Source organism: Phocoena sinus, chromosome 11, assembly GCF_008692025.1.
Source record: "Phocoena sinus isolate mPhoSin1 chromosome 11, mPhoSin1.pri, whole genome shotgun sequence".
NCBI classification, from domain to species: Eukaryota; Metazoa; Chordata; class Mammalia; order Artiodactyla; family Phocoenidae; genus Phocoena; species Phocoena sinus.
In genome coordinates, this window is record NC_045773.1 from 36,232,641 (window position 1) to 36,256,111 (window position 23,471).

The 23,471-nt window shown below is 42.4% G+C and overlaps 5 protein-coding genes and 3 non-coding genes across 24 annotated transcripts in view; 3 read left to right on the plus strand and 5 right to left on the minus strand.

Moving 5' to 3' along the window:
- Nucleotides 1-1,946, plus strand: part of NEK4 (NIMA related kinase 4) — a 42,834-nt gene extending 40,888 nt beyond the window's left edge. For all 6 annotated transcript variants that reach the window (XM_032649783.1, XM_032649786.1, XM_032649780.1 and 3 more), the window contains one exon: nucleotides 482-1,946. In XM_032649783.1, coding sequence (XP_032505674.1) covers nucleotides 482-574 — 93 coding nt within the window. In that variant the 3' untranslated portion in view covers nucleotides 575-1,946. The remainder of the gene's footprint in view (nucleotides 1-481) is intronic.
- A 966-nt stretch (nucleotides 1,947-2,912) lies between these two features.
- On the minus strand, nucleotides 2,913-5,093 carry SPCS1 (signal peptidase complex subunit 1). Its single transcript, XM_032647799.1, has 4 exons — nucleotides 4,465-5,093; nucleotides 4,047-4,106; nucleotides 3,879-3,965; nucleotides 2,913-3,406 (listed from the first exon to the last, which is right to left on the minus strand). Exons 1-4 carry the CDS (start codon nucleotides 4,498-4,500, stop codon nucleotides 3,281-3,283), a joined length of 309 nt encoding a protein of 102 aa, XP_032503690.1. The 5' UTR covers nucleotides 4,501-5,093; the 3' UTR covers nucleotides 2,913-3,280.
- GLT8D1 (glycosyltransferase 8 domain containing 1) lies at nucleotides 3,416-15,353 on the plus strand. Of its 5 annotated transcripts, none has more exons than XM_032647795.1 (10): nucleotides 3,416-3,504; nucleotides 9,489-9,542; nucleotides 9,625-9,723; nucleotides 11,599-11,812; nucleotides 13,222-13,339; nucleotides 13,566-13,650; nucleotides 13,806-13,918; nucleotides 14,278-14,444; nucleotides 14,564-14,676; nucleotides 14,822-15,352. In XM_032647795.1, exons 1-10 carry the CDS (start codon nucleotides 3,465-3,467, stop codon nucleotides 15,010-15,012), a joined length of 1,194 nt encoding a protein of 397 aa, XP_032503686.1. In that variant the 5' UTR covers nucleotides 3,416-3,464; the 3' UTR covers nucleotides 15,013-15,352. The 5 variants fall into 5 exon arrangements, with proteins under 5 accessions (XP_032503686.1, XP_032503685.1, XP_032503687.1 ...); XM_032647794.1 differs by lacking the exon at nucleotides 3,416-3,504 and adding an exon at nucleotides 4,685-4,788; XM_032647796.1 differs by lacking the exon at nucleotides 3,416-3,504 and adding an exon at nucleotides 5,035-5,167 and having other exon boundaries at nucleotides 14,537-14,676; nucleotides 14,822-15,353.
- On the minus strand, nucleotides 12,458-23,004 carry GNL3 (G protein nucleolar 3). Of its 3 annotated transcripts, none has more exons than XM_032647790.1 (15): nucleotides 22,867-23,004; nucleotides 21,669-21,727; nucleotides 21,135-21,272; nucleotides 20,900-21,013; nucleotides 20,729-20,809; nucleotides 19,516-19,648; nucleotides 18,296-18,408; nucleotides 17,926-18,043; nucleotides 17,548-17,635; nucleotides 16,851-17,025; nucleotides 16,596-16,738; nucleotides 16,380-16,513; nucleotides 16,107-16,288; nucleotides 15,767-15,833; nucleotides 12,458-15,679 (listed from the first exon to the last, which is right to left on the minus strand). In XM_032647790.1, the coding sequence occupies exons 1-15, from the start codon at nucleotides 22,877-22,879 to the stop codon at nucleotides 15,594-15,596; spliced, it is 1,644 nt and encodes a 547-aa protein (XP_032503681.1). In that variant the 5' UTR covers nucleotides 22,880-23,004; the 3' UTR covers nucleotides 12,458-15,593. The 3 variants fall into 3 exon arrangements, 2 of the variants coding, with proteins under 2 accessions (XP_032503681.1, XP_032503682.1); XM_032647791.1 differs by lacking the exon at nucleotides 22,867-23,004 and adding an exon at nucleotides 22,563-22,649; XR_004352079.1 differs by having other exon boundaries at nucleotides 20,715-21,013; nucleotides 22,867-22,983.
- Nucleotides 17,082-17,158, minus strand: LOC116762975. Its single transcript, XR_004352399.1, has one exon. It is a non-coding gene; the product is annotated as a small nucleolar RNA SNORD69 (small nucleolar RNA).
- On the minus strand, nucleotides 18,170-18,251 carry LOC116762979. Its single transcript, XR_004352401.1, has one exon. It is a non-coding gene; the product is annotated as a small nucleolar RNA SNORD19B (small nucleolar RNA).
- Nucleotides 19,397-19,474, minus strand: LOC116762974. The gene has a single exon (XR_004352398.1). It is a non-coding gene; the product is annotated as a small nucleolar RNA SNORD19 (small nucleolar RNA).
- A 42-nt stretch (nucleotides 23,005-23,046) lies between the features above and the next one.
- PBRM1 (polybromo 1) overlaps nucleotides 23,047-23,471 on the plus strand; it is a 101,530-nt gene continuing 101,105 nt past the window's right edge. For 2 of the 6 annotated variants that reach the window (XM_032647784.1, XM_032647780.1), the window contains exon 1: nucleotides 23,047-23,228. The gene's annotated coding sequence lies outside the window, so the exon portion shown is untranslated. The remainder of the gene's footprint in view (nucleotides 23,229-23,471) is intronic. The other 4 variants (XM_032647773.1, XM_032647779.1, XM_032647771.1 and 1 more) reach the window with 3 other exon arrangements.

A 23,471-nucleotide genomic window follows, 5' to 3' on the forward strand; every position in this document is an offset into this window, starting at 1 on the left:
TTACTGAGTTATCAATGGGATTGATTTTGCTTTATCAATTCTAATATTGTTTTTTTCCCCTTCAATTATTTTCTCCATTTCATGTGTGTGATATGAAATGGAATGTCTAGGTTTCTGATAAGGATAACAGGTGTTTGGTGGCTTTTTTTTTTAATTACTTTTTATTAGAGTATAGTTACTTTACAATCTAATAGTCTAATATTGCTGTGTTTTATTGATTTTAAGAGCTCTTTATACATTAATGGTATTAATTCTTTGGCATGTAGCAAATATTTTCCTTAGTTTATTGTTTGCTCTTTAATTTCTTATGACTATTTTTTGGTATCTTGACATTTAAAATTTTTATGTAAACAGAACTATTAGTATTCTCCCATAAGGTTTCTGCTCTTGGTATCATGCTTAGAATAGCCCTTTTAAGGTTACAGAAATATTTTTTTCTACTATATACTGATTTTTTTTTTTTTTAATGTTTCCCAAATAGGTACGTTTGCGGGAGCACATGGGTGAAAAGTATGTGACTTACAATGTGAAAGCTCACCAGTTAAAATTTTTTGAAGATAATGTAAAATTTTGAGAATTTACCTAATCTGCTGCCAGAATGAAACTATTTTCAAACGTTTTTGGCTTAAACAAAAACAAACAAACCTATAATAATGACTGGAGTCCATTCACCATCCTTATATTTTGTTGGGCCTTTTTTTACTAGAAAAAATTTGGACAGAGTAATATGAAGCAAGCTTATTACAAAAGAAAAAAACCTGTGGCTATCTTATTCTTTATGAGGGAAAATCTGTTGTACGACGTTTATTTGGTTACTGTTTACTGAGCCTTAAACCAGCTTGATATCTAGAACTATTTTTTTTAAGGTACTTAATTAGCTTGAATACAGGGATATAACATACTGGATTGGAAGTTTTATATTATACTAGAGTGACGAAAGCAATAGGAGAAATAAATGACATATATCCAGTGACACTACTTTTTACTGTTAATAACCTTAAGTAGAAGTTGATAAATTATTTTTTTTATAATTCTGGGAGTAGATTTAAAGATATGGCATTATATATAGTACTTGAGCATTGAATTCCTTTTTTTGCATATTGATAGATGTTTAACATTTTATTTCCATTTAATATGGACCTCATTCAGGGTATACAAGAAATGAAACTAGGAGTTATTTTGGGCTAGTAAATCAATATGTTTTTACATACTGGATTTTTTTTTTCTTTTTAAGATTTATTTTTCCATCAGCAAAAACATTCATTAAACACTAATTCCTTTTCTAATTCAGCAGGTTTTAAGTAAAGTCCAGATCCTTTTAGTTATGTTGGACATATTTGTCTCCTGAAATTTGTCTTCTTATACATCAAGATATTGTCTTCCCATGTTTTAAATGTAGAATTGTATATCACATATTTTATTAGTTGTTTAATAAGGGGCAATACCCATCTAGCAAATAGTTTTTAAAAAATAAAAGTTTTGATTAGTAAATTTTAACTTCTGCATTTGAGGGACTCTAAACATGAATGACTCCAGAAATGTTTTCATTTTTTACAATTAAAAATATGTCTTACCTTTTATGAAAATTATACACACACATAAAATAATAAAATGTTCCCTGTCTAGTCCACATAAAAGACTTTTATTTAGTTTTTACTATGTGCCAGGTGCTAGGCCCAGGTTCATGGCCTAATTTCTGAAATTTCTTTATTTTGAAGGGTTTTTAACAACTTAACTCTAAAAACATCTAGTCCTAGTGCTCAGCTGAGGACAAATTTTTGGCAAACCATTGGCCTTCCTGAGCTATTTACCATTTCTTCCATGTTTTATAAATCCACATCTTTCTGCAAAGTCATCAGTTCTACTAAAGTTTTCTAACTTATTGGTATAAAGTTATACATATTATTTTCTTAAAATAAAAAAAATCTCCTCCATACCTTTTTTATTAACATTCTGTGTGTATATATATATATATATATATATATATATATATATTTTTTTTTTTTTTTTTTTTTTTTTTTTTTTGCGGTACGCGGGCTTCTCACTGTTGTGGCCTCTCCCGTTGCGGAGCACAGGCTCTGGACGCGCAGGCTCAGCGGCCGTGTCTCATGGGCCCAGCCGCTCCGCGGCATGTGGGATCTTCCCAGACCGGGGCACGAACCCATGTCCCCTGCATCGGCAGGCGGACTCTCAACGACTGCGCCACCAGGGAAGCCCATTGGGGTGTCATTTTGAGAACATGAGGTGACATGATTTTTAACCCTATTGGGAGCTCTTAACTTTATAATCACATTTATTATACTTATTGATATGCTTGTTCTTCTTTCTGCCATCTTTTATTTTTCTTCCCCTTTTTTAGAATCCTTTCCTGACTTTTGCTATATTAAGGTCTTTGCTCCCTTTTTTTTAAACTCACAGTTTGGAAGTCCTATATCCTGGTATTGAGAAACAGAATATTACCTGTAATAATCCTTCTACTCCCATCCCTCCCACAAGGCCTTTAGAACATTTTTCTCTTCGGCCCTCTGGAAAATTTTAAAGGAATTTACAGTTTTATGGGTTTCCACTTTGAACCACCTTAGGTAAAGCCTGGATTAAATGTTTTCTGCTTGGCAATAGCCTTATTTTAGTGGTACCAAGATACTATTTTACCACAAATTTACATTTGTGGTAAATTTCATAGCTGTAAGATATCACGTATGAATCATGCATTGAATAAGATGTTAAATGTATAAAGCAAAAGTTTTTTTATAGGTGCTTTTGCTGTTGTTAAAGAAAAAAAAAAGTATGTTAGGAACTTGTAGCTTCAGAAAAGAGAAATGGTTCTTACACTTTCCGAACCACAAACTTCTAACTTTGGCTTTTACTAGTAGTCATGCTTGCAGAACAATAAACAAAAGACTCTTTAGACATTGAGTTGCACTGTGAGTTTTATTTGAAAACATTAAAACAGCCTGATGACTCATAATGAATTATAAAACTTTGATAGTTAAATTGTACTGTCATTTATGAGGCTTTTATTCTTCATTATTTTGTAAACCTGAAAGAAACTTTGCATACTTGTGTTTTCTGTTCTCCATTTCAGAGAGATTGTGAAGAGAAGGTCTAAAATATTTATAAGTCAAAACCCAACAGAAAAGTGAAATATAGAGAGAACAAAATCTGTACACAGCTGAGCATAGGTGTTTTTAGCTCATGTTTTGGATATGAAAACAATTTAGCTCATGTCACACGAAACAAAAGCAGGTGCAGTAGTAAAGCTCAATCATGAAAACCGCAATCAATTATTTTTAGCATGCCTCTTAATTTTTCTTTCCCCTGGTTTCTTGTCTTCTGTGCCTGAGTCTTGAACAGGTAACCACTTGAGGGGGTGCCGGCGATAAATGGGCCACGGAGGAAGTGTCAGCTGGGTCAGAACAGAGAAAACACATCATTTATGGCCATTAAAAGTTTAAAAGAGCATTATGGATAATGCCTGGTTCCCAAATGACTCCTATGCTAAAGGTAAAAAAAAATGAAACTGACATTCCTATGAAAACTATGTGCCACCACCCAGACAAGATACTGTGAGAACAAGCCTCATTGTTTACACATGGCTTTAAGAGCTAAAAGAAAGGTGAGGAGGGAGCAATATGAAGACCGTAAGGTCTTAAGGTCTAGTTTGACTTTAAGATTACTGCTTGGATCGCCTGCCAAAAGAAATGAGCTTTATGTACCTTAACCTTATCTGATGCTATTTGGCATTTACTTTTCCAGTGATAGCAAGGGAAGGATGAGGTAAACGATGGTGCCAGTTCTCACTACTAGGGCCAACCAAAACAACCCAATTCAGAAAACCTAAGTTGCCACCAACATCCAAGCACCCACAAATTTCTTACCAAACACGAAAAAGCAAATCCCGCCATAACTATATAGACAGTCCACCCGAACTGTTCAGCCACGTACCCGTAGATAAATCCAACTATCTAGAAACAAAGAAAGTATATTAAATACAGTCAAGCTGGGGTGGGGGTGGGGAGAGACGACTATGCAAAACCAATACTTACTGCAGAGAAAAGAATAATTCCCTGAAACATCTGTTCAGCTAGCTTCTGGCCCTTGTAATCCTAGAGGTGAAGGAGAGCAAAGCAGAAATTGGTTCCACCACCGGAGAGGTACATTCCTGCCCTGGCCTCACAGCTTTGGCACAGGGCGATCCCAATATATGGGACTTCCCCAAGAACTTAAGCAAGGAATGACATTTTGGGTTTCCCGGGGGAATTAAAGCAAACTCACGGAACCCGGGCTGGGGTATCCTCGCGGGGGAAGAGAGAAGGGGACCCAGGAGATTCATTTCGGGGAAGAAAGTAGCCATCGGGGTAGGAACCGCGCTGCACCGGGTGGGTCTCGGACAAGGGTTGCGGAGCTGCCAGGCTCGCGAGCGGCGTGTAGGAATCTTGGGGCCGAGGCGGGCAGCGCCCTCACCATTTGCGTGGGCAGGGAACTCAGATACTCCAACATGACTGGCTCAGGAAGCGGGCGGCGGAGCGAAGGCGGCCGGGACTCAGGGACAGTAGGGGCCGGGGTCAGCTCCTGCGTACAGCTCTACTGTCCTGTCGAGCCGAGGGTCGCGATGGCCGCGGCCCCGGAAGCGGATGTCTCCCACAAACCCGGTCGGCCCGAGGCCCCTCCCCGTGCCCTCGCTAGGCGACCCGCGCTTTTGGAGCTGGCTGTAGGCCGGCGCCCTCTCTGCAAAGGCCGAGATGCTGACGGTGGCGGCCGAGCCGAGGCATCACGCGCCCGTGAAGGGTTCGCCGTCAGTGCTGTTGGGTGCCGAGGGCCGCGGTCCAGGTCCCCCAAACTGTACTTGGCTGTGCTTTCGCGGCTTAACGGCGGCCTGCGCGCGCCCCGTCTCCATGGCGACGGATATTTCTCGGCGAGGACCCCAGCGGTGGGGCTGCCCGGCGGCGCCTGCTCTGCGCGACGGTCTTGCGGACCGAGCGGCTAACGGCGGGGGGCTGCGGGACTGCGCGGCGGCCGCGGAGCTAGCGGGCAGGCGGGCTCGGTCCGGAGTGTAGGGGACGCGGGCGGCCCGGCAGCGGGCTGGGCCCTGGGGCCTGCGGTGGGGACGCTGAGCTGGCGGGGCGGGCCGGGGCGTGGGCAGCGGCCCCTCCTCCTCGGGCTGCAGGTAAGGGAGGCCGTGGGGAGCGTCCGAGGGAAACGGCTGGCCTCGGGGCCGCGGGGTGGGGGGAACCCCTGGAGCGTCACCCATTGCGAAACACCCCTAAACGTTATTGACCCCCATAATTTAGAGGGGAGTACCCCAGAACGCATCATCCAGAGAAAGGGAATGCCCTCGGAGAAGGACGGGTCCTGGCCCGCCCCTTCGCACGAGTTGGAGAGAGTTCCCACCCGGGGAGTCTCCAGTTTGTCCCTCCAGGCTGCTTGGCGGCTTCACTGGCGTCCTCACAGACTCAGGCCTCCCGAAAGAGGCCGGCAAAGGTTTCGCACTGCCTCTCGAGGCCGGCGTCTATCTCAGAAGCTTAGGCCCTGCCCCGTTACTCTGAGCAAGGTGGAAGGCTCACGTTCCGGAGAGAAACTGTTCTGGGAAACCTGAGCCTGTGGGTCCCAACTGGCTGTCTGGCCTCTGTGCTGTGTTGCGCCTCAGGGTCACAGGCGGTGGGATTCTAGGCACTCCAGGGCAGGCGGTGTGCGGCTGCCGACCTCATGCAGTAAGCAAACATTCCCGGCAGCTTTTTTTGTGCCATGAATTGGGCCAAGGACATGGCCGTGACCAACACCAGGTCCTTGCCTTCCTAGAGCCCAGAGTGTGTCAAAGGAGACAGCCACGTAACCCCACGAATATAAGCCGGATTTACTCTGGGGTAGCGAAGCCTGGGAGATGTGAGAGCTCAGGGGAGATGCAGCTGAATGTGAGGTTTGGGGGAGGCTCCCCAGACTCCTGAAAGCCAAGTAGGAGCTAGGCAGAGAAGAGGTAGAGAAAGTGGATGTATATCCTTAGTGCCTTTTCCACCTTTCAGTCTGGCAGAGACTAAACAGACTTTCCCTCGTATGCAGAAATAGATGTATCCCTCTGTGTTATCCCTCTTTAAATGCACTTCACAGGGTGGCAGTTGCTGCAGAGCCTTTATGGTATTTGAGCTATAAAGATAATCATGGGAAAAGGAGATTGCGTGTCAGGTTCAATTTCAGAGACATCTCCATTGGAATCCATGTCTTTCCTTGTGTTTGAATTTGTTTTCATGATTATTATCAAAGATCGTGTTCCCTTTCAGAGCTGAGAACCAGCCTTGCTCCTGGATTAACAAGACCATTCAACAAATATCACATACCTATTACCATTTACCAGACATGGTTTTAGATGGCAAGGATACACGAATAAACACTTTTCACTGGGGTCACTGTTTTCTTAGAGCAGGGAAGACACAAAGAAATCAAATAAATGAGATAATTTCATAATTGAAGAGGGGGAGCGGTGAACTTTCTTGATGGCCTCTGAGGGGATGGGTAAGAGGACAGAAAGATGACCTTGGTCTTTTGTGACCTCGACAAAGCCACTTTGAATGGAGAAGTAGGGCCAGAAGTCTGGTTGAAGTAGGATAGAGGACAAGAGGAGAGAAAGTGGAGCTGGGAACTTCAAATCCTTTCAAGCTTTTAGAGTGAGAGTGAACAGAGAAATGGGTCTGTGGGTCTGCTGGGATATGGGAAGTGGTGTCTTTTTTATTTTTATTTTTTAATTAACTGGAAGATACCAGAGCATGATAATGCTGCTAAGTGTGTGATCCAGCAGAGAGGGAAAGAGTTTGCTGATGCTGCACCAAGGAAACAATTATAGGATAGGTTGCAGAGCATGAGTGGAATGGCCTTCCTTGGGAATATATAGCAGTAGAAAGAAAAGCAGAAAAGGCTACTGAGATGTGGGTACTATTGCAGGTAGCTAGCAAGTTAAAAACATAAAGTGTTCTTGCCCCGTAAGGTTTCTTCACCCATATTTCTGGGAATGCCTGCTATGTGTGTGTATTGTGAATGATTTGGGAATGTGAAGGTCTTGTAATTTATAGACAAAATGCTACTTTTCATAGTGAACAATTGAATATTACTGATCAAATTGTACACAGTTGTGTACTCTTGCAAAAATATAGCCAATATTGCACATCTGGGATGTACATACAGTTTTGTTTTGAGAATTCTTTCTAACCAGATCAGTGAATTCCATTACCAGGAATTGCACCAGGAAAGGAAATATGGATCAGACACACTCCATAATAATCGGCATTTTGCATGTAGATAACTGTGGAAGAGTTTTAGGAGTAGGTGGTTTCTGCCATGTGAATCTACTTAATAGCTGCTGGGATTGTGTTTTTCTTCTGTCTAGGTAGCTACAATAGCACAAATACTTGTGCCTCCCAATTAACATACCACCTGTAAGTAATTGTTAGTGGACATTGTTGAGCTAAACCATTGGCCCTTATACCATTAACTAAATGAGATTTATTAAAGTGAGATAGTTTTCTCCAGTCTTGGTGGAAGTTGGCTCCAAGCAGGCAGATGTTAGAACTCTGTCTGAGCAGCCCCCAGTCTGCCACCTTCTATAGGTAAGGCTCAGTCCTCAAGAGGAGATAGAGACACATGGCTCAGGGTATATAACGATTTGTAGTCTTTAGAGAGTAAACTTGTTGGTATAATATACTTTACATATACTGTTCTAGAAAGAAATGAGAGTGAGCGAGAAAGAATGTATGTTTATTTTAGATTGTTCTTTGGGAGTCTGAATTATGTTCTCCCAAATTTGTAATCTGGCCTGTGATCCCAGTTTTTTAAACAGCACTTCAATATATTTCTCTTCTTTTCAAAGGCCTTGAGAAATCAACTGCCTGATAGGCACGCACTTCATTTAAGATGAAATTAATTCAAACTAACTTTGATTTTAGAAATATGCTATATTTGAAAGTACTTTGTAAAATTAATAGCCTTTATGTAAGTGTTAGGTACTCCCATGGGGGAAGATGAAGTAGAAAAGGGTAAAGTTCTCAAATGTAGGATCACAATATCCAGGTTGTATAAAATGTTTTTAATGAAACATTACCCAGAGATTGTTGTAGAAACCTAATAGTTTAATTTAGCCCCACTTACAGTCTTGTTTCCATTGAATTATTTGTTTTGAAAAAGTGAAGGCTTCAGATGAGCTGGGGAGCACAAACCACCGGCGGAGTGACAGTATTAGACACCACTTTCATAAGAGATGGGTAGTTAACCAACAGAGAGGAAGCCCCCAGAAAAAGCTAATTTTTTCTTTTGGCAGATTTTTAATTTTTGAGACTAGAGCTCTAAACTTTTGATAGCAAGATTGGATTTTGTGAATTTTTGTAATTCTGTTTCCCTGCTATAGGTTTTTTTTTCTTTTTTATAAGTTTATTTATTTTTGGCTACGTTCGGTCTTTGTTGCTGCGCGCGGTCTTTCTCTAGTTGCCGCGAGTGGGGGTTACTCTTTGTTGCGGTGTGCGGACTTCTCATTGCGGTGGCTTCTCTTGTCGCGGAGCACGGGCTCTAGGTGTGCGGTCTTCAGTAGTTGTGGCTCGCTGGCTCTAGCGCGCAGGCTCAGTAGTTGCGGCGCACAGGCTTAGTTGCTCAGCGGCATGTGGGATCTTCCTGGACCAGGGCTCAAACCTGTGTCCACTGCATTGGCAGGCAGATTCTTAACCACTGCGCCACCAGGGAAGTCCCTCTGCTATAGTTTTAAATGAATTTGGGAACTGTTCTTTTTTCTCTTTTCTTTAATTCCAGTTAAAGATGAATGGAATACATCTTGGAACAGGGATGTTTGTACCAACGAGGCTGACCTTGGTTTACTGGATCATAGACAACTGAAGTCCATGTCTAATTAGGAATTTTAAGTAGAAATTCATTCAGAAAACATTTCCATAGTGGTTAGACTCCAGGTATTCCTCCTGGTAGAATTTCTTTTGCTTTTCATCTAGTGGCATATGGTATACAAGGCTATAAGTTACTGGACGTATTTTATTATTATGACTACCATAAAAAATTCAGATCCCAAATTGGGTCCTTGGAAACTGTTAATTCAAAACGAGTTTCTTGCAGAAAATACCGTATGCATTTCTTGTTTCTACCTGAATAAAAGTGTGTAGGTGGGACTACTCTGGTGGCACAGTGGTTAAGAATCGCCTGCCAATTCAGGGGACCCAGTTCGAGCCCTGGTCCAGGAAGAATCCCCATGCTGCAGAGCAACTAAGCCTGTGCACCGAAACTACTGAGCCTGCACTCTAAAGCCCGCGTGCCTAGAGCCCATGCTCTGCAACAAGACAAGCCACTGCAATGAGAAGCCTGCGCAGCGCAACGAAGAGTAGCCCGGCTCACCACAGCTAGAGAAAGCCCGCACGCAACCAGAAAAAAAAAAAAAAAGCGTGTAGGCATTTTGATGGACATTCTAATGTACCTACTGACTTTGGGGGCTTGTTTTTGTTTTGTAGGGTTAATAACTAATATTTATATAAGACAGAAGAAAAAGATGTCGTTCCGTAAAGGTATGTCCTTTCTACAGTTCTATTGTTTTATACCAGGTCAAAAGGTGAAGAGATGTAACATGGGCATTCTCCTCTGTTTCAGTAAACATTATCATCCTGGTCCTGGCTGTTGCTCTCTTCTTACTGGTTCTACACCATAACTTCCTCGGCCTGAGCAGTTTGCTGAGGAACGAGGTTTCAGGTATGGGAACCCTGACTAATGCCTTGGCATGTGTTGAGGACCTGGAATTCCCTGTGTCCCACATTCTGAGTTACATCACTAGATTCAAGGAAAAGGTGGCTTTCTTCTTGGCCTTATAGAAGTACTAAAGACTTTCAGAAAGGCAGGTGGCACTCATTGTGCTCTTGCAGCCTGTCCCCTTCTCCTTGCCGGGCAGTTGTTTGCTGAGGGTTTGATCTCACAGAAGATTCCTTTTTACCAAATCAGAGGCCTTGGAGAAAGCCACTGTGGGCTGTTATCTACAGACATTTCAGTAGGGCAGGGCTTCAGAATGTGGGGACAGGTGAGTGTTGCTCGTGTTTGATGCCTCCTCTGTTCACTAGAGTGTCGGTCTGGTTACTTTCCTTTACCTGTTACTCTGCTTTAACACATGAAACCATATCAGCAGGTCTTTAGTAGTAAAACAAAACCACAAAGCCTTGTCACCTGATTTAAAAGACCACTATTGTATAATTCCGCTGCCAGTTATTTTAGATTAGTTGTTTATACTGCTTTGCCTTGGTATTGAGGGATGTTTGAGGCTTCAGAGTGTTTGTCAAAAATCATTTTTGGATTGTCACCCACTGTACTTCACCAGAGCAAGAAAAGACTAATAGCTTTTCCTTAACTTTCACTGAGTGCTCTGATAGCATGTTTTTATAATAGTGTATATATGTGTGTGTGTTTTTATATATACATACATATTTGCATAAAGTAATGCATGCTTCTGGTGGGAACATATGTAAAAAAGAAAATAGCATTCAAGCTCCATGAGGACAGTTGTGGCTGGTACATAGGAGGTGCTTCTAAATATTCATTTAATAAATGATTTCACTGCCTAGAGATAATTAAAATTTTGTGTTAGTACCTTCCAGGTTTTTTTTCTCTGTATTTTTTTCTATACAGTTGAGATTATACTATATATAAACTACACATGACATGGTTTTTCACATAATTATATCCTAAGTATGTCACCATGACAAAACTCTTCATATGTAAATTTAATGTCACATAGTTTACTTTTTGCCATAGGAAAAAGTCTTTTGGTACAATGACTTTCAGATTTTTTTTATGGCAACCCCACAATAATGAATGTGTTACATACAGCAGACACATACATGTATTTATTGTCTATCTGCCCTACACAATGGTAAAGATTTGACCATCTTATTCATGGCTGTAACCCTGGTGCCTAGATATTGCTTGGCACATAGTAGGCATTCAGTGTTCAATGCATGATGAATGAGTAAATGAACAAACTTATTATAAAAAGCAAGGTTTACAAAACAATACTTGCATTTGCTGTATGTGATGCATCCTGATATTTTCTAAGTCACTGTTCTATTCCAATTCAGGAACTGTTTTCTTACTCATGTTCTGATTGCGATCCACTTATATTGATTTCATGCCTACTTGTGGGATACAATTCACAGTTTGAAAAACAACTGTTTTTTAGTCTGTTTTTAGGTTTTTCACAATTGTAAATAAAATTGTGACTTTTGGTTACCTCTCAGATGTCCTTAAGAGACACAAGGGGAATTATTGGGTCAAAGGCCATGTACCTGTTTAAGGCTCTTGATACAAATTGCCCAAATACAGTCTAAAAAGATTGTTATATTCCTACCAGTAATGTATCAGAATTGTCTGCCTGTTTTTTTAAAAATGCTTTTCCAAAGGCCTGGTTACATACAGGAAAAACACAATTTCTGGGCTATATGCTTCACATTACAATGAGGCAGAATGAGGTGTAAGTATCATAATTCTCAGCTTACCTCTTTTCATGTCTTGGGCTCTGTATCAAAGGCTCTTGAGATTGTGTTTGTATCACAGTACCTTCTCTGTGTGTGTTCTTTGCAGATTCAGGAATTGTGGGGCTTCAGCCTGTAGACTTTGTCCCAAATGCTCCCCAGCATGCGGTAGATGGGAGACAAGAGGAGATTCCTGTGGTCATTGCTGCATCTGAAGATAGGCTTGGGGGCGCCATTGCAGCCATAAACAGTATTCAGCACAACACTCGCTCCAGTGTGATTTTCTACATTGTTACACTCAACGGTACAGGAGACCATCTCCGGTGAGCTCGGCTTCCCTGATGATTCTGCTTCTAAGGGATGCTCTAAGAGCAGGCCAGCTGCCAATCCAGTAATATGTTTTTCAATGTTTACATTTTTCCTATATAATTATACCACATGTAAACTGCATTGTTCTTCCATGTGATTGTACCATAAACATGTCTCCATGATAGCAAAAACATGTAAAAAAACTGTGCCAAGATGTAAATCAACTGCGTTACTATGCATAGTTAAGTGGATTTTTTTTTGGTAATAAGACTTTCTCAATGAAGGAAGTAAGGTGTTGATTTACATTCTCTTACAAGTTCCTTATTTCAAGAACATGCTCTTGAGTAGTTCTGGTCTAGAGTGGGAAGGGACATGGGAGCAATGGCAAGGTAGTATGGTGAAGTGAGCATAGACACTGATCCAAATTTTAGCCCATAGTGGGGAACATTACCTAACTCTTTGGAACCCATTTACTCATCTGTAAGTACGGGGTACAAATATCCAGATTAGAGGATTGTTGTGTCAAGTAAATGAAAAAATATATGAAAACACCTACGACATAATAATCGCTCAGCAAATGATCCTTACTATTGTAACTTGTGATTAATAGAAACTCAATCTGATGGATGTCTTAACTGTGTTTTGAAAGATGCTTTGAATTAAGATTTACAAAGTTTATTCCAAGAAACATTTTATCTAACAGGTTAATAGTGGTCAAAGTTCTAAAACATATCTGTTCTTGTGCCTTTCTCCATGGTTGTTCATCAGTTGTTACGAATTATTTTTCCATATTTTAAAAACTCAAGAAATCATCTAAAACAATGTAGAAAGAAATATTGCATTAAAATAGACTACAGAAATAACATTATATCCACAAAACGCTGATGAGAAATGGGCCTAGGAAAAATGTGCAACACCTCTTTAGGGAATACTGACTTTTCTTACAGGCAGTACCTTAGACTCAGGTAGAAATCACTCAGCCAACACAGTGAATAATGAGTGTGTAGATTAACAGACTGATTTACCAGCTTTGTTGATAACTTAGCTTTCACTACCATCACACTTTGACTCATTTTCTTCACTGATGTATTTGGAGGGACAAATGTTAAATGATCCATGTGGTGAAAGGATCTTCTCAATTCCATAATGAATTTTTTTTACAGCAGTTTTAGTGTCAGAAGAGTGATCAAAAGTATGAGCCTTTGGGTGCACTATCACCATGGAATCTTGGTTCAGGAAGGGTCTTTAGTGGGTAAATTCACTGCAGATGAGGAAACCAAAGCTCAGAGGTGAAGGGGCTTGAAGACACCTATTTTGTCCTCAGGATTTCTCTTGCATTATGGTCTTATTGGAAAGCAGAGATATGGCTGTGGTTTGGGACATGATTACTTAAAACTGATATTTAGTGGTTTATTTTCATCAGGTCCTGGCTCAGCAGCAGTACCCTGAAAAGCATCAGGTACAAAATTGTGAATTTTGACACTAAACTTTTGGAAGGGAAAGTAAAGGAGGATCCTGACCAGGGGGATTCCATGAAACCAGTGAGTTCCATGCATCCTTGTTTGTACTTGGTAGTATTATGAAACGATTGGAATACCTGGGTAACTGTGGGTACAGTACTAGTACTTCCCTGGGGACCAAACCTGGAAGTTCAGAGACTTTTGGCTGTCTTCTCCTGCATGGATACCGAGAGCATTCTGGGAGTTTCTAATAAACAAAAGCACAGCCACTGACAAATCTTGTGCCAATGCCTCTTTCCTTTTCCAGTTAACCTTTGCAAGGTTCTACTTGCCAATACTGGTCCCCAGCGCAAAGAAGGCCATATATATGGACGATGATGTAATTGTACAAGGTACTAAAGAATGTCACCATCAGTGCTGCTCTCTGTCCAGTGTGGGCGATAGTGGTTGTCTTATTTATGATATCCTATAAAAGGCCATCCTAAGTGGGAGGAATAGGGAATCTTGGGGCAACTTCCAGTGTAAATCTTACCCTTATCTGTTTCAGGTGATATTCTTGCCCTGTACAATACACCATTGAAGCCAGGACATGCAGCTGCATTTTCAGAAGATTGTGATTCATCCTCTACTAAAGTAGTCATCCGTGGAGCAGGGAACCAGGTAAATTACTTACTAGACCGCGTAAATAGACATTCCACTCCCTATAATTCACGTCAATGGGGAGAGGCAGCAAAATCAGGGAATTCTAAATCTTTAACTACATTTTACTCACCAATTATTTCATCCCAAAACTCAAGGCTGCTTTCCTAGATTGGTTCACGGATTAGACAACCTAATTCTCCTTGAACATCTGGCTTAATGTTTAGGTTCCTGTTGTCTAGCTTGCAATCCCAAGTGTCACTTTTATTTGCTTTATGTAGAGCCCTTTTTTAATAATCTGAGAAGTCATAAGTAAGCAGAACAGTTATCAAATTAGTTTGAAGCATTAAACATACTATATATCCCAATTGTGTTTTTAGTACAATTACATTGGATATCTTGACTATAAAAAGGAAAGAATTCGTAAGCTTTCCATGAAAGCCAGCACCTGCTCATTTAACCCTGGAGTTTTTGTTGCAAACTTGACAGAATGGAAAAGACAGAATATAACTAGCCAGCTGGAAAAATGGATGAAACTCAATGTAGAGTAAGTATGTAACTGGCCTAGCTGTGAACACTCTTTTGTTATTTCAACCCTGGTGGTCTTCACTAACAGGAATTAGGATTCTTTACTAACAGCTTTCATTTGTTATCTGTCCCACCAAGAGAAGGGCTGTACAGTAGAACACTGGCTGGCAGCATCACAACACCACCTCTGCTGATCGTATTTTATCGACAGCACTCCACCATCGACCCTATGTGGAATGTTCGCCACCTTGGTAAGTAGATAATTAACCAAGGGCCTAAGCTAATAAAGTGTCTAAAGGACCACCCTCAGGGATGGAATATATTGTTTCCCTTAAGTTTCCTGCAGTCTTGTGTCTGATTAGTATAGTCATTTGGCTCTTTTTTCCTAAATGTAAGGTTCCAGTGCTGGAAAACGATATTCACCCCAGTTTGTTAAGGCTGCCAAGCTACTCCACTGGAATGGGCACTTTAAGCCATGGGGAAGAACTGCTTCATATACTGATGTCTGGGAAAAATGGTATATTCCAGACCCAACAGGCAAATTCAGCCTAATCCGAAGACATGTGGAGATCTCAAATATAAAGTAAATAAATATGCTATAAGCATTTCTCAGGAAATCCTGGAAGACAGTATGTGTGGGAAGTAACACTTGCTAGGCTTCAATGCCTGTTTGCAGCAACAAAGGGACAAGGGACATTTCAGCTGGGTAAAGAGGACAAACTGCCCCATCTGGCAGTCAGCTTCCCAGACAGACTATAAATATGCCTCCATCTGCCTTACCAAGAGTTTGCTTACTGACGGTGCTGAACGACCAGAGGTGAATGTACTTAGATACGGCTGGTACAGCTAGTTCAACACTGCTGCTTGGTTTTAATTCTGTGACCTGTGGCCGAATCTGTAAATAAAGTAAAACTACATGTTTCAATAAGGTATGTTTTAACTTCTATCCACTCACTGTTTAAGAGATATCTTTTTATAGAATTTAGACACTTTCTAAGTTGCCTGATTCTTTAAAATGAATATATCATTATATACACATTCACAAAATTTACACAGCTTATGTCATACTGTAACAAACTGGTACATCACACGCAGAGAACAGCTTAGCAGTCTGCTCACAATGTTAAAAACCAACAACAAAACACCATTATATAAGGACAAAGTTCTATTATACATAATCTGTACTGAAATCATAAGCATCATCTTCCTCTTCAGTCATTTTATCCAAGATGAAAGATGGTGCAGACTGCTTATCTGTATTGGAAAGAAAAAGGAGGTGTTTAAAAGCAAAAATAAAAGCTACTGTACTGCTTTGTTAGAAGATCCCTCCACCCAACTCACCTGATTGAGAGTCCTCAGGCAGTGCCTCGCAGGCCTCTTCTTCAGGGAACATGTCTGAGCTCTTTTCCTGTGGGACAGAGAAACAGTGTTAGTAAGCCCTTGTGTGCTCATTAATCCAATTTAATTACATACCCAGAAAACGCCTCTGGAGGTACACATTAATGGATGCACAAAATCAAGACTAATGATTGCAAGCCTTAAACTTCTAAATTGTACGAGGCTTTTTAAAGTCATGAAATACTTAATTTCTATTTCTTCCTTCAGCCCCTTCCCCTCTGTTGTACATTGTAATGCTAGAAAACTTACTTCAGCTTAAACAACTCACGCACAACATACTTACATCACCTTCTTCGTCAACACATTCCTGGTCAGTGTTGACATCTTCATAGTCCCCCCGCTCCTCCTGCTTCCGTTCTTTCTGTTTCGGCAATTCTTCAGGTATGTCCTTTTCCTCTATCACTGCATTTGTCAGACCCGATGACTGGAAAAGGATGCTACTGGCTAAACGAGGGCCCCTGATGGCTAGGAAAGGTAAACAGCCCGTGTAAACAGATGAGACCTTTATTGGCCTGTCAGCTTATGAAGACAGTAGTTAAACACAAGCCGTGCTTACCTTGTATGCTGTGTGCATTGTTCTTTTCCAGTTCTTCCAGGTTAACGCCCTGTTTCATGTCTGTCACAATGCTCTCATTAAAATGTGGAGGAGTCCAGGATGTAGGGGGATGGCAAAAGTAACCTAAGGAGGCACTGGTATTAAAAATAAAGTGTGTCAAAAATCAGTTCCTTTATTCTATGTGGTCATCAAAAAGCCAACAGAAAGAAGCCTTACCCTGTCCACTCAGACCACAGCAGTTTTGCAGCACCTTCTACATTTGGGCTTCCACCTTTTTGGTGCAGTCCTCTTCTCTGAGCAAATGAAGTAAAAAATTCCAGAGAATTCTTAAAGTCTGGGACAGTAAATTTCAGTACTACCTTATTAAAAAAAGAAAAACAAACTGTCATCTATCTGATATAGTACAGATGTTAAAAAAAATGCTTATAATGAAAGACAAGATGGAGCTCAAGGGAACGGGATTCTTTTTACCTGTCGAGCATCAGCATGGGACAGGATGGCACTAGCAGCCTCCATTGGTTTTACTACCTCAATACTTGCTGGACTTCTCAGAGCGAGTGCAATAGCAGAGTTAAGTGGAGACACGATGAAACTTGGACAATCTATGATTGTGATTTGTTTGTCCAAGGGGACAACCTGCATGTACCTGAAACAAGAAAGATGGTAACTGACAGGCACTGGTTTTCCTAAAGGCCAAGAGACACAACGAAGCTCAGGGTTGGATTGAACAAACTCAGCACAGTCTGTCAGATCCATTTTATCATCATTTGCTTCATGTTTATCTAAAACCATAACAGCACACCCTCCTCTTCTAAAGACAAAACACTACGTGTTATAGCTTACATACATACTGACCTAAACACATGCTGTTTCCTCTGTAGTATCTCCCCCCTCTTCTACCTGGCAGACTTCTATTCATTTCAAGTTCAGGTTCAAACATCACTTCCTCTAAGGCAGCTTTTCCTTCTATGAATCTATTTGCTCGTCTTTCAGACTAGATTGTGGGCAGCTATTCTAATCAATTCTTCCCAAGCCTAACACTGGCTTAACCCTGTTCCTTTCACTAAATAGAAAGTTGAGTAAATAGAAACAGAAAACTGTCGCCCTTAAAATAAACAAAATCATACTTACCTATAATGAAATATTGCAATTATGGAACTCAATTTACCTTGTAAGTCCCATGGATACACCAACATTGCATATCCGTTCTTGTTTTAAGCTATTGATGATGCTGCTTTTCCCCACATTTGGGAAACCTACAAATGGGAAATCCACAGATACAAAAGGCATTATGTGCTGGTAATTATAAAATCTCCACTCCCTTGTTTTATGCTTGCCTGTTTAGAGCAAGATCAGAGTTGGATCTGAGCGTCTTCACTTCAACACTAAAACTACTCTTAGCATCTTCATTTCTTGCACAGGTAATGAAAAAGCAGGAAAAGATTATTAATTCAAATAAACCAGAATTCTTAGAAGCTAACATTACCTATAGTGCCGAGTTGCACTTACTGAGATAAGACATAAAATATGTTGAACTGAAACTCACCAATTACCCCAACGTGAATGGCTTTGCCATAAGTCTCCTGAAAACCTCCAAGAAGCTTCCAAAGGCCTTCTTTTCCAACACAGACTTCACTTTTGAATGGAGCAGCTTTCTTCTTTACCTTCACAAGTTAAAATTCTAAATAATTAGTTTAACTACTTCTGACAATCCACCAGACAAAACCCAAGCCATCTGGCTCCAGAGCCCATCTATTAAAATCACCACATTCCATTGCCTTTCAGATTATCCCTGGATGAAATCAGAGTTGGATCTTAAAAGTTTTCATTTTTTAATCAAGATTTTGTACACTCATCATATTTCACCCATCTGAAAGATGAAAGAACCACATTTCCCACCACTAAATTAAGGGTACCTTGATTCTCTTCCCTTTGTCCTTCAGATTTGTTGAGGCTTTGAACACCACTGTTGGCAATTCCTTTGTCAAATAACTTAGCCAGTTCTCCAAATTCTCTTTTGGTACCAAATCTGAAAGGGATTAGGAATAAAACACTGTTCCAATTTGGTCATTTTGTTGAGATAAATTTGCAAAGTCTAGTAAACTATGGATTTCATTCAGGTTTGCCTTTTCCCCGTTTTTTCAAAAGTATCTGAACTAGAAGATGGGGAGAGGGTCAGCTGCCTACCATGCTTCTGGTTAACAGAGTTCAGTATGTACACCTCTGTATTTCTTTAATTCCCCTCTGCATTGCTCATCCTTTCAGGATTAAGTCAACCTCTAGAATATTACCATACTAACCTTAGGGCTATGTTTCCAGAATTTACTATCAGGTAGGAGCCATGTTTACTGACCCCAACTGTAATTTTAGATCCCATCCTTACTTTCACAGGTTTCTGTTTCTGGGTGTTTTTGTCCCTGCTGCTCAAACCCAGATACATAATCATGTCTCATCTAAATAGTGCCACATGTCGACATTGTGCAGGTGTGAAGAATGTGGCACTGTCATCATTTCCTACGTGAAATGTACTACACAGTAAGCTGAGCATAAAAGCTTACACTCTTAAATAAGACAAGGTGGTTAAGTACTGAATAGCGAAAGAACAGTACAAACCAGTTAATTCGCTTCTAGAAAACATCTCCAGGACCTCCCTGGTGGTGCAGTGGTTAAGAATCCGCCTGCCAATGCAGGGGACACGGGTTTGAGCCCTGGTCTGGGAAGATCCCACGTGCCACAGAGCAAGTGAGCTCGTGCACCACAACTACTAAGCCCACGTGCCACAACTACTGAAGCCCACATGCCTAGAGCCCGTGCTCCGCAACAAGAGAAGCCTGCACACTGCAATGAAGAGCAGCCCCCGCTTGCCGCAACTAGAGAAAGCCCACACACAGCAAAGACCCAACATAACAGTAAATAAATGAATAAATAAGTATAATATAGTAATTAAGGGGAAAAAAAAAATTTCCACCCCACTGCCCAGCACTGTCTTTGGCAATAAGAGCTCATGCATATGCATTGGTTTTGTTGAGGTCAGAGTTGGATCTTATCAGTCTTCAGAGACAATCAAGACTGTTCAGATGTTTTCCTCATACCTCACTAGTGCATATGGAATATAAAGAGCAATGTTTTCGCCTACCTGATTTATTTAATACAAGTACCAGCTTTTTCTGTCCACCCTTGACAATGGCTTCTTCTACCTGGGGACACCGGCAACCAAGAGGATCTCTGGCATCCAACACCTCCAGCACAACATCTGAGGCTTCAATCACCTGTCAAAGCAGAAGCTATCAGAACACCATCCCTTGCTCTGGCACCACCCTCCACATAAGTACACTGGCGTTGTCTACTCTGCAACAGGGTGAGCTCAGAGTTGAATCGCTTAAAATTTTTTTTAATTTATTTATTTATTTTTTTGGCTGCATTGGGTCTTTGTTGCTGCACGTGGGCTCTCTCTAGTTGCAGTGAGCAGGGGCTAGTCTTCATTGCAGTGCACGGGCTTCCCACTGCGGTGGCTTTTCTAGTTGCGGAGCATGGGCTGTAGGCGCACGGGCTTCAGTAGTTGTGGCACACGGACTCAGTATTTGTGGCTCACGGGCTTAGATGCTCCCTGGCATGTGGGATCTTCCAGGACCAGGGCTCAAACCTGCGTCCCCTGCATTGGCAGGCGATTCCTAACCACTGCGCCACCAGGGAAGCCCCAGAGTTGAATCTCGTATCTTCACTTTGGTGTGAATGATGTTCACACGTTTATTTCTTACATGACAATAAGACATAAGTTTGTTCAGTGGCCTCTGATCAAAGTGGATTTCAAGAGTGGAAACATTCCCAACTATCTAAATGTATAATCTTCCCATTCTGAGTTATGTAGTTTGAAAGACCTTTGTGGCCCTACCAAGAGCTGCTGAGAAACACAGTCAGGGTCTATTCACAGGAGGGAGTGACCTTAGGAAAATAGGTGTTGGGGATGGCAGTGCTACACCAAGACATCCCCTTGACCTCCTTCACTTAGGTTTCAGCAAAGTACTTTAGAGACTCTTACTTTTGTACTGCTCCTCTAAAGTATTTCCTTCTATTTAAAAAGCCACTGTGTCATAATGTTATTTTATCACAAAATGCCACTTCTGTAAATCATGCTTATGGGGAACTGTTCCCAAGCAAAAAAATTAAAACCATAAGAATATTTCCTTCAGTTAAACATATCAGTAAGCCAACTTGCTGAAGAATTCTTCCTGCTCAAGAGAACTCTACTTCTACCTCTACAAGGTTGGTGTCAGGAGAGAAAGAAAAAAAAAAATTCTAGTCTTTTAAACCTCATTACCACTTTTAGACACTAACCTAGACTATGATACCTTTTTAAGTTCCTGACAATACAGCCTCTTCGGATTTTGTTTGCTTGACTTGTCTTTCTTAGCTTTGCATTGCCCAAATTCCTAGGTGATAAAGACAAGGGGAAAGGACACAAAATTAGTAGGTCAGTAGATGTAACCTATTTCTCCATTTTTCATGACTGTAATCATTACCTCTTTCACCGGTTCTATGTTACATAGCTCAACAGCAGGGTCAGTTTCAAGTCTTCTTTTCTTGTCCTGTTCTTTCTGCCTGTCAAGTTTCTGCTGCTGTTTCAGTTCTTCAAGCTGTTTTCAAGCCACAAGAGAAATAAATGGGAGAGCCAAAGTGACCTGATATTGTAACTTTACTTTGAAAAAAATACACACACCCACACATCACTTGTTGAACATTTTAGATGCATTTTACCCGCTGTTTCCTTAGCTCAGCTTCCCGAAGAAGAGCCTCCTTAAAAGGAGCACTGTTTGGAACTCCTGGGTCTTTCCTAGGCTTCTTTCGACCCCGTTTTTTAGCCTCTTTCCTCAATTTTCTATGGTGTTCTCGAACCTATCGTAATAAAATTTTATTAGTTAACAAAAATACTAAACAAAATTCATGTGAGTAACCAATCTGGCTGCAGTTTACTTATATCTGTAAAATGACCCAGAAACATAGAACTTTAACTGTAACAATGCAGAAAACACACATGCTTATGTATGAAACAGCAAGAAAAAGTCACCAGGAGATTCTTTTTGCAGCAATTGTTACCATATTGATCAAAATTTAGACTCTTATCACTGAATTACTTCTGATGCTTAAGAGCTTGTGTCATAGTCTATCCAACCTCCATTTCTTGAGGTGAAATCATACCAATATTAATCCAGACCTCTTTGTGGAGAAGGGATGGGGCAGAAATAAGTTTAGCATTATACTTGGTATAACTCTTCCAAGAACAAGACTTACCTTTTTTTGGATTTTATACCGCTTATGGCAGGTCATGCGTTTACTTGCTTTCTTTAACTCTGCAAAGCAACATATCACAAAAGGGTTAATTTATTGTTTTCTTTTTAATTTATTTATTTTTGGCTGCGTTGGGTCCTCATTGCTGCGCATGGGCTTTCTCTAGTTGTGGTGACCGCGGGCTTCTCATTCCGGTGGCTTCTCTTGAGCCACCGGGGAAGCCCTATTTACAGTTTTTTAAAATCCACTTTATCCACAAATGATCAGTTTTAGTTTTTGATGACTGCGCTCTAGGGTCACATCTATGTTCGCGTTAAGTAATTAACTGGCTCTGAAACCTAATTTAAGGATCTTGTGGGGAAGTTCCCTGATGGCACAGTGGTTAAGAATCCGCCTGCCATTGCAGGGGACACGGGTTTGAGCCCTGGTCCGGAAAGATCCCACATGCCGCTGAGCAACTAAGCCCGTGCGCCACAACTGCTGAGCACGCGCTCTAGAGCCCGCGAGCCACAACTACTGAAGCCCGCATGCCTAGAGCCCGTGCTCCGCAACAAGAGAAGCCACCGCACCGCAATGAAGAGTAGCCCCCACTCGCCACAACTAGAGAAAGCCCGCGCGCAGCAACGAAGACCCAACGCAGCCAAAAATAAAAATAAATGAATTAAAAAAAATTTTGTGGGTGTGTGGTAAAAATAAACACGGACCACTCAAGTCCCAAAGACTGATTCAACAGATCCGTTGTAGAGCCCAACTTCCTCGCTCCCACTCTTCCCAGATTATACTGGGATAGCACACAGGAGCGTATAAGATCCAAAAATAGAGCCACTTCTTATCAAATAGCACGAATCACAAAGGAGGAGCTAACAGTGGGGTTGAGAGGCGGCTCTCAGATCTCACCAAGGCCGGATCAAACGTGGCCGCACAAGGGAAAACGCTGCGCCTGAAACCTGGCTCAGACACTGACTGGGTCCTCACGAGACTCTGGCCCGACCTTCACCCTTGGGGGCCAGCCTTCTTTCTGCACCACAGGCCCGCGATTCACGTGGAGCCTTCCAACCCCCAGTTCTAGGCGGGATCAGGGCTACGGCCTCCCCGCCAGCCCTCCATTCCCCAGAGACCAAGCCGCAGAGGAGCGCCCTGGTGGGTTCGTCGACCATCAGACACAGAGGCCCCTCCAAGCCCGCCCCCTGACCACACTCACTCGGCCGCTTCATACGGTAAGTCGAAAGGGCTGCGCCCGCTCTTGCAGCAGCGATCACAGCCACAAGCGCCTCCGCAGGCGCCACGTGCGAACAGAGACCATGGGCGAGCGTCACGCACTCACGCTGCCGCCGTAAAGCGCGCCGCCGCCTGCACGCGTGCGCGCGCACGCAGTGTCGCGCGGAGCCAGGTTCGCTTGGCGGCCGCGGGGCTGGCTTTGCGGCGGCACCGGGAGGGGTGAGGGCGGCGGGTGCTGGAGCGACGGCAGCGGCCGGAGGAGCAATAGCAGCAGCCGTGGCGGCCACGGGGCGGGGCGCGTCGGTCGGTGACCGCGGCCGGGGCTGCAGGCGGCGGAGCGGCTGGGTAAGGCCGGGCCCGGGGCGGGCGGGGCCGCTTCCTCTCAGCCGTCTGCCGGGCCTTTGTGTGGGCCCGGGCGGGCGGGAGCAGCGGCGGAGGCCCCGCCCCGGCCGTCGGGATGCGCAGGTCGGGCCGGGCGCGCGGGGCGGGGCATGGCGGCGGGCTTCGGGAAGCGCCTGGCAGCCTTGCCGCACCTGCCTGCCGGGACAAAGGCGCGCAGCGGCCCGGAAACTCCCCGCGCCCGGCTTT